This window comes from Primulina eburnea, chromosome 6, assembly GCF_022965805.1.
Source record: "Primulina eburnea isolate SZY01 chromosome 6, ASM2296580v1, whole genome shotgun sequence".
Taxonomy (NCBI): domain Eukaryota; kingdom Viridiplantae; phylum Streptophyta; class Magnoliopsida; order Lamiales; family Gesneriaceae; genus Primulina; species Primulina eburnea.
In genome coordinates this window covers 31,957,470-31,970,272 of record NC_133106.1, presented here as the reverse complement: position 1 = coordinate 31,970,272, position 12,803 = coordinate 31,957,470, and the positions used below count along the sequence as shown (strand labels likewise).

At 33.4% G+C, this 12,803-nt stretch overlaps 2 protein-coding genes across 4 annotated transcripts; both read right to left on the bottom strand.

The window, feature by feature from the left end:
- Window positions 1-295: 295 nt before the first annotated feature.
- LOC140834301 (uncharacterized) lies at window positions 296-2,427 on the bottom strand. Of its 3 annotated transcripts, XM_073199095.1 has the most exons (6): window positions 2,060-2,427; window positions 1,856-1,943; window positions 1,657-1,736; window positions 1,396-1,452; window positions 977-1,034; window positions 627-722 (listed from the first exon to the last, which is right to left on the bottom strand). In XM_073199095.1, exons 1-5 carry the CDS (start codon window positions 2,159-2,161, stop codon window positions 981-983), a joined length of 381 nt encoding a protein of 126 aa, XP_073055196.1. In that variant the 5' UTR covers window positions 2,162-2,427; the 3' UTR covers window positions 627-722; window positions 977-980. The 3 variants fall into 3 exon arrangements, with proteins under 3 accessions (XP_073055195.1, XP_073055194.1, XP_073055196.1); XM_073199094.1 differs by having other exon boundaries at window positions 296-1,034; XM_073199093.1 differs by lacking the exon at window positions 977-1,034 and having other exon boundaries at window positions 296-722; window positions 2,060-2,425.
- A 1,009-nt stretch (window positions 2,428-3,436) lies between these two features.
- Window positions 3,437-8,036, bottom strand: LOC140834300 (uncharacterized). Its single transcript, XM_073199092.1, has 2 exons — window positions 7,786-8,036; window positions 3,437-4,005 (listed from the first exon to the last, which is right to left on the bottom strand). Exons 1-2 carry the CDS (start codon window positions 7,921-7,923, stop codon window positions 3,610-3,612), a joined length of 534 nt encoding a protein of 177 aa, XP_073055193.1. The 5' UTR covers window positions 7,924-8,036; the 3' UTR covers window positions 3,437-3,609.
- Between the last annotated feature and the right edge of the window lie 4,767 nt (window positions 8,037-12,803).

The following is a 12,803-nucleotide window of genomic DNA, read 5'->3' as shown; positions in this document are numbered from 1 at the left end:
TCGATTTCTTTTTGAGAAAATAATGAAAGAAATAGCTTTGTATTGTTTTATTATGAAAAACTGGGAAATATCGGCCATGCTCTCCTTTGCAAAGACGACAAAAACTTATGTGAGACGATCTCATGAGCCGTGTATGTGATAATAATCCTCTTTTATCGTCAATTCATCCTTTAAATCACACACAAACACTCACATATATACATACATGCATAAGTGAGTTCTGGAATTTGCTAATTGTTTAAAGATCATATTTGACACAAATACCAGAAGCATACACCAAATGTTGGAACATCACTTGGCCAAATCTAAGAATTCCCATTTGAGCACGATATCCTAGCGTTAAGATCGATACAGTACAAAGCAAAGGGCTGTATTCCATTGTCATCTTTACTGCATGTAAGATTACATATGTTCCATCAGCGAACAACGGAATATACATTTTTCTATCGGCAGCTCACTCTATAGAACTATTTGACCGCTACATGTACTTACAATCTGCTAAAAAAAGTGCAATCAACTAAGTTGCAAAGCCGGGCTGTTCAAATTTTGAGGGCACTCCGCATCCTTTTTTTCGCGGTTTCTGCATAATTTGTCTCGCCATGGAGCCACTGAGGTTCACACATATGTCTCTTAGTATTTTGAGTATTGTATTCTGGAAGCCCAAATCCACGAGCCATATCCCAGAACATGCTTTGCAGCTCCTTTGGACTGTAAATCTTTTCCTGCATCCAACAAAACTTTCAAAATGAGTAACAAAGCCAAAGAATTAGACTTCATTTGTACAGTATCATTTGAAGCAATATACAGGATGAATGTGAACTAAGCCTTCATGTTCATCGTATCTATTTTGCTGCAAAACGTAAATTCTACCAGCCCAGCTTATGAACTACACTAAATCACTATCAACTCATTGAATTTATGGGTCTACTTTGAAAGCAGCGAAAATTTACAGAATAAAAAACAACACTTGGTTTACCATCTCAGACATTTCTGTACGGAGTCGACTTCTCAGACGTTTTTCGAGCGAAACTAAACTGATGAGAATGAAAAACAGTGACATTACTCAAACATTTTTAAAGAAGACAAAAAAATTCTAAATTACTCAACTTCAGGCACAACTAGCAAACCAAATTTTCGAATGATTTTGGTTTGATAGATAACAAGCCCAGATAAATTGCATCATTAGGAACCATTTGGTAAGTTGAATGGGATGAACGATGGATGCTAATCAAAGGGGTAAGAAATCGAAAGATATGGATAGGCAACATGAATAATCTCATTAAAACATTGATTAGTATCGGACTAGATGGCAAACATAAAAATTCTATCTGGTTTTTGACAAGAGATAAAGTCAAGAAACGATTTTGAATCGCTATAAAAAGTTCGTAAACGTACCTCCTTCCTAGCATCATTTATAAGGGACACCATTTCTTGGAGAAAATCAGAAAATCCCTGGAAAATGAAGTGTAGGAGACGAACTGTTAAAACAATGCTGAAACACAAAATAAAGGTGATGCTGGAAATTCATAAAACCATTCCAACTGAGGATCAAAATCCCCCCAATATGATTTATCTTGGATTACACTCTATCTTAAAAATATTTATTCAAAAATGCATAGTGGAAATCCTGAAGAGCTAGCAAGAATGCATGCCTACCTCTACTTCAACTTCTTCTTCAATATCAAGGCCATATAATCCTGCATCATACAGTCTTCTTCTTTTCCTATCTGATAGGACTGCTCTATCATAAACCAGTTCGGTGTTAGATAAATAAAGATTATATCACAAAGCAAAAGGGAAATCCAAACATCCCTTTTGATCTATGGGGAAAACATCCAGGAAACGTATTAGTTACCTGAATATGCTTCTTGGATTTTCTGAAATTTCTGTTTGGCCTCGCCCAGAAGCGAAGGGTTTCGAGCCCACTTGTCTGGATGCCATTGCTGAATCAAATTCAGCACAACAAAATTTCACAGTCCATTAGTTGTTCGTCGTCTAAAATCGAAACAAAATATATTCCCTTAAAACATTATGTGAAAATTCTGGCTACAAGACATACCATAGCGAGCTTAAGGTAAGCACGTCTGATTTCTTCATCTGAAGAATACGCGCAAACACCAAGAACTCGATAAAGAGAAGGCGACCCTGTTGTGAACTCCATATCAGGAATCAAATCAAACCCAACAGGTGGAAAATCTTCGATTCACGGAATGGAATTCAAGATCCTACAACTGGGTTTCAAAGTTCAAGGCTTCGTTATATTATAGTGGAAGGCTGGCTTAAAGAATTTACAGCGTTCACGACAATGGAGGAATGCAGCTTGTTGATGGCGAAGTCCTGAGGAGCTGAAACAGTGCTGAAACATATAAAGACGAGGAAGTTTCTGTTGATTTCTGGAGAAAACATGTTGTGCACCTCGAATGTTCTAAATTCTCGCATCTCACACGCCTCTTATTAAAAAATATTTAAAAATATATAATAAAATGATATTTTTATATATTATAATATTATGATTATATATATATACACCTCCAGAGAAAGTTTGGTACCATGGATTAGGCGTAAGGATAAAAATTTATGTGAGACGATCTCACAGGTCATATTTTGTGATACAGATATTTTATTTCAGTCATTCATGAAAAAATATTCCTTTTTATGCTGAGAGTATTACTTTTTATTATGAATATCGGTAAGGTTAACCCGTTTCACAGATAAAGATTCGTGAGATCGTCTCACAATAGACCTACTCTTGGGTATGATAGATAGTTTAACACTTTAACCAATGTTTGTCTATTTTTTTTGCGTAATCCAGTTAATCTCATAGGCCCGTGAAAATGCAAGTCTACAACTTATAATTGTTCATCAAGGTAAACCTAATATTTATTTTCGATATCCACAGTAGATCTAATGCTTTCCACGGAATGGATAAACAAGAATAGAAGACAAGTCGAGATTCCGACTTGAAGATAGATAATTTTTATTTAAAAAATTATATCTAATTAAGGGCAATTAATTGGGTATTTCAGCATAAATTCATAACCTATACAATTATTTAGCAAACACACCAAAAATCATATAATTTATCACATTCTCCTAATCATTTACGCCAAACACAATAATAAAAATTATATTACTTTAATTATCATTCAATTTTCATTCAACCATCACTTATCCTATCACAGCAACCAATCGCACCTCTAATATAAATTGCTATTAAGTTTAATTATAGTTGGAACGTGTAATAATTCGTCGATGTCTTTAGTTTTTTTTGTTAGCTTTTTCTTAAATGTCAAATATTTAAAAGTCTATCTTTTATCAAAAAAATTAATAAAAATGATCAACCGTCTATCGCCCGTTTTTCCCAAAGCTTTTGCCCGAATTAAAGCTTTTTCTTCACATTCTGACAACACTTTTTCCCGATGTCTGTAACACTTACTTAACATAGGAGAAATGAAATATATTTTTCACATGATGACTGACGAGAATTATACATCAAACCACATTGAATATCCTGGAGCTGAGCTTATTTTTGGATTCAAGATTACAGCTTTATTTCAAAAGACTAGTACAAACAACAAAGCAGGTAGTAGGATACATGACCATGTTCCCTCATGAAACTGAGGTTTCCACGGTTCGTCCAGTTAGGAAATTGAGAGGTGGGAGGGTTGGAGACGCGGCTCCAGGATTTGTTCCTGCAACGTCATCTTTTGATTTTGCTTTACTCCCATACATCTCATTGGTTGGCTTTGACTTCTTTGCTTCATTATCTTTTGGCTCATTTCCTTTGCCTTCGTCTTTTGGCTTGGACAACCCAGCCTTTTGCTTGAGCTCATCGAGTTTCTCCACAATCTTCTGTTTCGCGGTAGCATTTCTCGGGCGTGCTTCTGCAGGTGCTGGGAAGAAAAGAGAGGTAAAACAAAGAGTTACGGCAGTTAAATGCATCATTTCCCTCCTAGAGGAGACAGTGGAACGCTCCTGCAAAAGTGGCTGCTCCGTTTCTTTCATCTGCAAGTAGAGGAAAAGACTGCATCATCTCCTTACATCATTAACACCGGGGACATGGGCAAATAGAATGTTATTATTTCCCAATTGACTAGACTGCTCTATGCCTCTATCTAACTTTTTGAATAAAAAAGAAGTTATCTGACATGAAATGACTCGTGTCCTTGAATTTGAGCCAGTATTGCCCGCTGAACAAGGCCAAATTGAGAAATTTATATCGAGCAGCAACTAACAAACAAAATAAGAAAATAAGGAACAAAAATGCATGTAAAGGCTAATAATCTCCACATGTTACATGTGTAAGAAAACTCAATAAAACAGCAATGAACAGTAACTTAAAAACAGAGAACATATAATCTAGATAATCATAAAAAATTATGACCCATCGTCCAAGGACATGCCCAACGATAAGAAAAATTATGTTCTCATGATAAGAATCGTACATGTAAAACTCAAGAGTAGATGTTCCTGTTTGTGCACCGATGCAGTAAAAGATTTTGATGAAATGATTATGTATAGCTGCATCCAATTATCCTTTTATAATTTATATGAGTAAATCTCTAGCCTGAATTTACTGTGGAAATAACAAGAAGTAAGCAAAAGACCATGAAGTGCAGGAAAAAAGAAAGTAGAAACACAACAGAGTACTACAGAAAGCTGAGCTAGATGGTTGTTCGCATGGCACGTAAAGCAATAGCAACATGAATATATAACAAATAAGTGCAGTAGAGTAACAGGTTAATTAAGAGATTACTGAAAGGCCAAACGAAAAAGAGCAGACGTTAGCCAAGAGTTTATGTCAGTAGATGACTAGCTATTTAATTCAGTAAAGTTGTTCAGGAGGAGGATTATTGATTTTTGAACTAGTCAGTGCAGATTTTGGCTAGACATTTATCAGTGAAATATAAATGACAGAAAACTAGTGGTACGACAATCAACCGAACATCATGATGAATAACAGGCAGAGGACAGCATGAATTTCAGAAATTGTATCAACTGGCATTTGAAATACAGCAATAAAAAGAAAATTCTAGACTAAGGTAAGGTGATTTGAAGAATGGAAGCACGATGATGACCCATAAAACAGCGAAATTGAATAAAACTTCAATTCTTCTCAATCTATCATTTCTCAGAAAATTTACTTGAAGAAGCCCAAATAGTTTTGGCTCAGAATTACTTTATTTGCAAAGAACATCACTCATCAACATCTTGTGTTGTTGTTGAGGTTACTAGGTAGTTGAGTGAAAATCTACAGAGAGAAGGAAGTCTTGAATTTTTTTGTAAACTGTTGTAACGAGCTATCTATGTAATCAGAACAGATTTTAGACCAAATCTATTTGAACTTCCTAGGTAGAACTTTGAGCTTCAGTTTGCATGATGAAGATCAAGACTAAGCTCCAGAACTACAAACAATAATAGGATGAAAGAAACTCAGATAGACGAGAGGATTCAATAATTTTCACTAGGACGTTCCTTCTCATATGTGAAAAGATTGGGGTAGAAAGGTTGAATCAGACCATTGAGCCATGATGAAAATCTTCTACCACTTAGTTTTCAGCCTGTAATTTGCAATTTTCAATTGCATTATTTTCAAATAGCATACAAACAAGTTTCCTGACTTGAACATTAATAGAATATTTTGAACCCAACATTAATCACGAAACAGCCCCGCGTGTTTGGGTCTTGATACCAGTGACTACATCAAGCATCCGGTAGATTGAATAGAATAATTTATCACAAGTTAATGAAACCTTTCTATACACTTTTTTGATTTTGTCCGGACCAACAAACTTTTTGCAAATGTAATCTATTTTACTTTCATTTCACTTCTCCGTCACATGTCCGTGGTTGTATTCAAGACAGCAAAACCATTAAAACAAAGAGGTTTGTAAAAATTTCATTGACCTTTGAAGTCTTTCAAATTCAAGAAATCATAAATAGAGCATGTCAATGGTATAAAGAAATGTAATTTAAATTTATGATATTTTCGAAGCTAAAATTGCAACTTATCTATCATTTACATGTTTAAAATTTGAGGAATAATGATTGGTTAAATGATAGTGTATATTTTAATTTAATATTTGTTTACTTTTGATTTCTATTTTTCAAACTTAAATCTAATATAATAGTATCATAGTTCACACCTCAAATAATATCCATAAATCTCCATTTTTAAAAAATACTGGTTTCAAATTCATAATTTAACTAACTGAGAATAAAATTTTCAAACTCAAACTCAAATATTTATGTTCGGGGAAAAATATAAATTGATAGATGAAAAACATATTAAATTTCTTTAAAATTTCAACCCCTTCCAATGTTGGGTTAGTAACAGTTAATTATATCCAATAACTAAAGTTTTCGACAAAACCTGGTACCAGCCATTCAAAGGGGAAATTTAAAACGAAAGAAAGATCTTTCTCTAGTTTTGCTGCTTGCCTTGAGACAATTGGGTCTCACTCTCCACTTATAACGCAGATTATTTCCATAAGGAAAAAGAAAAAAATAGGAATTCTGGGGTGGTTTGCACCATGGGTTGAGTAGCTAAGCAACTCTGGGGTAAATAGTTGGCCAGTGTTCTGAGTGCATGCATGACGGCATTATCGATTCCACGCAGAATGAGAAACATAACGACAGAAAGAAGATAAGACAATAAAAGTATTAAACCAAATGCAGTTTACACCCCTAACTCCCTAAAAACAAGCAGTACCAGTTTGTTTTGTTAAAAGAGGATGGAAATGCACATAGACACAAGCTTGTGAATTTAATAGGCAAGATTCAATTCACACTTTCTAGGAAAAACAGCCCTTAAATTTGCCCCTCCTTTCCCGAAAACCACCTTCTCTTAAAAGGCATTTGATACACAGAAACTTTACTTCATCTGTTTATTGATTGGGTTGATGAGAGCTGAGGCATGACTAATATGTCCTTCATCCTTAAAAATTAACCGAGGTTGTATTTGGATAGAAGGATTTGAAGCTATGAATTTCAAATCCACGGATTTAAATTAATTGGATTGCTTGGATAAATTTATGATGGGCGAATTTCAAATACATCTCTCAATAAACCATGTAGATGTAATTGTAATGGTATCATGATGAATTCCTTCAAATACCTCTTCAAATCAAATTCTCTCATCCAAATGTAATCTAAAAGACATCAATAATCAGCATTTAATATAATAATTAACTAGACAGCATGTTGCATTAGATCCTGGGGAAAGTTTTGGCTGCAAGTTACGTTGTTGTCTCGCTATAACAGTGATTTGAGACCAATTTGGACAGCCTCAACGATACAGAGATGATAAGATTTCTACAAGTCCGTTCATTCAGCTTAAAAAATCAACAAACAATTACTACTTCCACCCCCATCAAGAGAGAAAAGGAAAAAAGAAATTTATTAGCAATTTTTTAAAAGAAATCAATTTTCGTCATCCTAAACTTTCTTGACGCCAACTGTCACTCGGTCACGCACCATCCACAACATTCCCGAGTACGTGCCCGCTGTTTACGGCCACAGTTAGTGCCAGCCGCGGTCACAAGGAAGTCCTAAAGTAATGTCCTTTTCTACCATAACTTTTTTACTTCGAAAAATAAATCAAAACAAGAAACTGTCAAGAATCCACTAACAGATAATCCTAGAATCCGAAATAATAATACAAGCCCACGAGTAAAAACAAGAACAAAAAACGGGATCTTGAACACTTCACATAGTAGCACTTTCTCGTTGAAGGAAAGCAAAACCAATAGAGCATAAGGAGAAGAGGTGGTAGCATAAACTTACAGATTTGATTTGAACCTTGAAAGCAGGTAGAGCTTGTCTATTCACCAATGTGACTTTCGAAGCATTTGGGTGAGAACCATTTTCTCCCGTCGCAGGAGGTATCCAGCAGGTCACCGGCTTCAAGGTGGACAGCGACATTCTCCGGCGCTCCGATTAGTTGGTAGGTGAGTGAAAAAACTAGAAGGTGGTGTGCTGTGTTGCTCGAGTATTATTTTAACTCAGCCTCTCGAACACTCTGCTTGCAATAGTACGGATATTCCATTTAATTTGATCTGGAAAAAAAAATAAGTTAAACGTTAAACAATTAATTTATTAAAAAAATTGTAATCTGTCTCTTTATTTTCGACCACACATTTGTTAAATTCTAATTTCAATATGTTATTTTTATTTTTTTTCCATTTTAATTATTTTCCACGAGGCGCTATTATGATAGATGATGTGTCATGTGTTCAACGAGTAGTTTTAATCCCAACTCGATTGGGTGGATACTTTCGGATAGTTCGAATAATTAGTCAGGTTCGAGTTTAAAGTTGCAAACGAATCAAGTACGGCTTACGAGTGTTTCGAGTATGTTCGATAGATATTTGATTAGTCTTCAAAGTTATCGAACTCGAGCCAAACTCGAGCTAAAATTATTTTATTCGACAGTTAGCCAGTCAATATATATATATATATATATATATATATATATATATATATATATATATATATATATATATATATATATATATATATATATATATATTTTTGATATCCTGCACACCTACCGTGCACACCTTTGTGAGCACCAATGATGTGTCACTCACCCATTGGATGTGATGAAATATAGAAAAATTATGCATCTAATGGGTGAGTGACACCTCATTGGTGCTCACAAAGGTGTGCACGGTAGGTATGCAGGATATTAAAATTGTATATATATATATATATATATATTTCGAGCTTCTGAATCTTCGTTAACAAGCATTAATGTTCGAGAAATAGTTCGAATAGGGCGAAACATTACGAGTTGAACTCGAACTCCATTTCCACCCGAACTTGAGCCGAAAAAAATTAAAAAATTTCGAGAGTTTGAAAATATACTTAATTCGAATCAAATTCAAACATTAAATTTTTACTAATATTCCACTTGATTCATTTCATTTTACCTTAATTACCCGGTGGGTCACCCGACTTTTCAAAGCCCGTGGTTTTTTGGTCCATCCAAATAACCCATTTACCTGGCTACCTAATTGTCTCCCTCAAAAATAATCCCAAACCCTAAATATTTAGGGAAACTGTTTCTCTCTTGCTTCATCCTATATGTATGTTCAACACTTCGAGTTATCATTGATTTCGTTGGGCAATGCGTATATGTACTTGCAATGTGCGTATAAGACTTAAAGCATGGCGACCCAAACCCAGACGGACATCTGACTAGCCGAGTAATCTAAAAATCAAGTCGGGCGTGGATAAAAAAAATGTCACTCGAAAAATCTAGTACTCGACCTGTTCCACTCCTATTCAATGCCAGGCGACCCAAACCCAGACGGACATCTGACTAGCCGAGTAATCTAAAAATCAAGTCGGGCGTGGATAAAAAAAATGTCACTCGAAAAATCTAGTACTCGACCTGTTCCACTCCTATTCAATGCCAGGCGACCCAAACCCAGACGGGCATCTGACTAGCCGAGTAATCTAAAAATCAAGTCGAGCGTGGATAAAAAAAAAATTCACCTAAAAAATCTAGTACTCGACCTGTTCCACTCCTATTCAATGCCATGTAACTATTCATTCCCATGGACAAATCACAAATGTTCGAAATTTCAAATAAATGATCGAATGTACGTGCTCAATTTTAATAACAAAGACCAATATCGTAAATAGATAAACATGAAAGACAATTTTTAATTTTTTTTTTAAAAAAAGTAAAGGAATTAACAAAAAGTAAGTTTGAAATGTTTAAACATAAATATATCTGAACAAATCAATTAAATTTGTAATAATTGATTTCAAACATCTTAATCAAGACAAAACCCCAAAAGATTTGTTAGCATTAATTTATCACCCATAAAAAATCGTTATTACCAGAAAACACATGTATAATCAAATATGAAACATGCTCGTATGATTTCGAATTCCTTAACGTAAATTTCTCATTATAATATAAAATATCTTAAATTTAAATTTTTCTCACATTTAAAGCAAAGTATATAATTATGTCATATTCTAATTGAATATATTTTACATTCATATCTAAGATAATAATGTAAATTAAAATTAAAATACTAAATAAGGCATTTTAGAATCTTATGTTCATATTATTTGGCTATTATATTGTAATGTTTTTTATAGTAAATTTTGCAAATTAACCTTCGATTTTTTTATATATTGATAGCGACGTACAAAGTGACTAGGGTTTATGAAGCTAGCCACCAAGGCTAACCGTATCTTCTTGGCCTTGAGTGCTCCAAAGATAGCCACGCACAAAGCGAATTTTTACGGGTCAGGTTTTCGACTCGAGATCGGTATCGGAAAACTTTATGTCGATGCCGGTGATAACACCTTGTTTGGCACCTGTCCATTGAGTCGAAGTCTCGAATGCTAGGACTAGCGGCTCCCCAGTTAGGCTGGGACTTTAGCATTTACCAGAAAATTCCTATCATTTTATTATTTAAATGCAAATTTTTTATTTTTAAAGACGAAGAAAACAATATTTATAAATTCGTAAAAGTATATATCTCTTATTAAATAGTTGTTTCTTATTTAATAATATTTATAGTTGGATAGTTTTTACCTTCAATATTTTAAATTGACTTGTTAATAAAATGCCTAGCTAGCTCACTCAAAAATTAAATATGAAAGTAAATTGTTTTCATGCAAGATTGACTTAAATTAACCAAAAATTATTGTGAGTACATGAAATATTATATAAAATAAATCTATTTTTTTAGTTAAGCTCTTTAAATATATTGACATGTTTTTACAATCTTCTTATTATAGCGATAAATTTAAAAGATATTTGTATGAATTTATGACATGGAAAAGTGAAAATTCTGAAGCATCTCCCTTGGCCGATAAATGATAAAATAAATCCAAATGATTCCTCCGTATAAAAATTTATTACAATAAATAAATAAATAAATAAATATATATATACATATATATATATATATATATATATATATATATATATATATATATATATATATATATAAATATATATATATGCTAATTTTTCATGGGCATGGCATGAGAATGGTGGTTGAGAGCAAGCAGAAGGATCCCATCACATGTCTTCCAAACCCTTTTCTCACGTGCGAGCAATTTGTAATTTAATTAATATTCATCTCACACGAACCAAAAAATAATTAATTATTCCGATTTAGGTCTATAAAATCTTCTGATTACTTCCCCTAAATAATAGAGAGCTATCAAAATTTGTTTAGCTTTATTTCTTAAATTCTTGTGGTCGAAATGGAAAGTTTGAGTGCGGAGACGATGCAAACACCGGAGACAAAGAAAATAGATATCTTCGATTCGGAATCGTTCAAAAAGGTAACAGGTTTCCATGCTAGGCTTGTCAAGTGAGCAATCTTGATGCTTTTAACCTATGTCTCATTGTCCGTTCGACCTTATATTTTCTCACCAAAACAAAAAAAACCCTAGGTGAAACTTGAAAGTTATTACTAATACTATATATTTTTATTTCAAGATTAATATTGATTTATTAGTTTTTGTTTTAAGGCCATGATGAATTTCTCTGGAATTGATCGATACGGTTATTGTCTTGTATATATATAAACACAGAACTATTATTTGTTAACTGGGAAGTTAAGACAATAGTACTGCCAAAAGAGAGAATAGTAAACTGTGTGATTCATATGTTTCTTTCCTTGTCTCGCCAAAGAAATAAAAATTAATGATCACTTTGTTATATACTAAAGTGAAATTGTCTGTTTGAACTAGCTACTGAACTTATATTGTCCATTGAAAAATTTTGAGTAAACAGAACTTTCAAATCTTGATCATGTTAAACTTTGTATGCGATCTGGTATTCGCTTAGACTGTGTTTAGATGCGAGGATTTTGATTTCAAAACCGATTTTTCAAGTTTATTGTAATTTAAACTACTGAACTTCAATTTTTAATAAGTTATTACTTTTTGAACCAGATCAAATTATTTGCAAGTAAATATTTGATTCACTAGCTTCGAAATTTTGTGCATATGAAGTTGTCTAAAAAAAAAAGCAGCCTTGTTTAAATTTGTAGCATTTGATCTATATGCATGAAATTAAGTAGAAAAGAAGAAACTACTCTATAAGAAAAAGGCTACAATTTTAGTGGGGAGTGGAACCAGCAAGACTGGCCGGTGTGTTTCTGGACAGAAAAGTAACAAGAATTTGATGTTTTTGTGTGTGTGTTTGTTTGTGTGTTTTCTTCAGTTTATTGCAAAACTCTAAGTGATCAAATATATCATTTAAAATGGAAGGTTGAGGTTTAAAATTATGAAGGTCGGACAGACAATGGAACTAAGGTATAATTGGGCAAGGACTGCTTATTTGCCAAGCTTTTGCATGGAAATCACTGCCTATATATGGAACGGGAAGCAAGTACCAAGAGCAAGTGATAGGTTTTATCCCATATATTTTCTCGTAAAACGAGTGAACATACAGACAAAATTTTTAGTAAGAAGACCTAAGTCTAATCCCGATCTCCCAATGATATTGGGTAGAACTGATTCTCGATACAATGGTATTTTGGTACAAGCCCCAAGAATCTTGAAGTTATTATTATTATTATTATTATTATTATCTGTGAGTTACACAAATATGTAGCATAAAAATTAAAATGGAAATATATTTTTAGGGTGTCGGTAAGCTGGAATTCCTCCATATGTTATGAATGCGTTAACGTGCTCATATTTATGTTCATCAATGAGATGACATTCATCTATTGGATGTACAATTTGAATATGTTTTATCATATCAAATATGTGAGTATTATCTCATGGTCTTATACGGTAAATGTGCAACACAT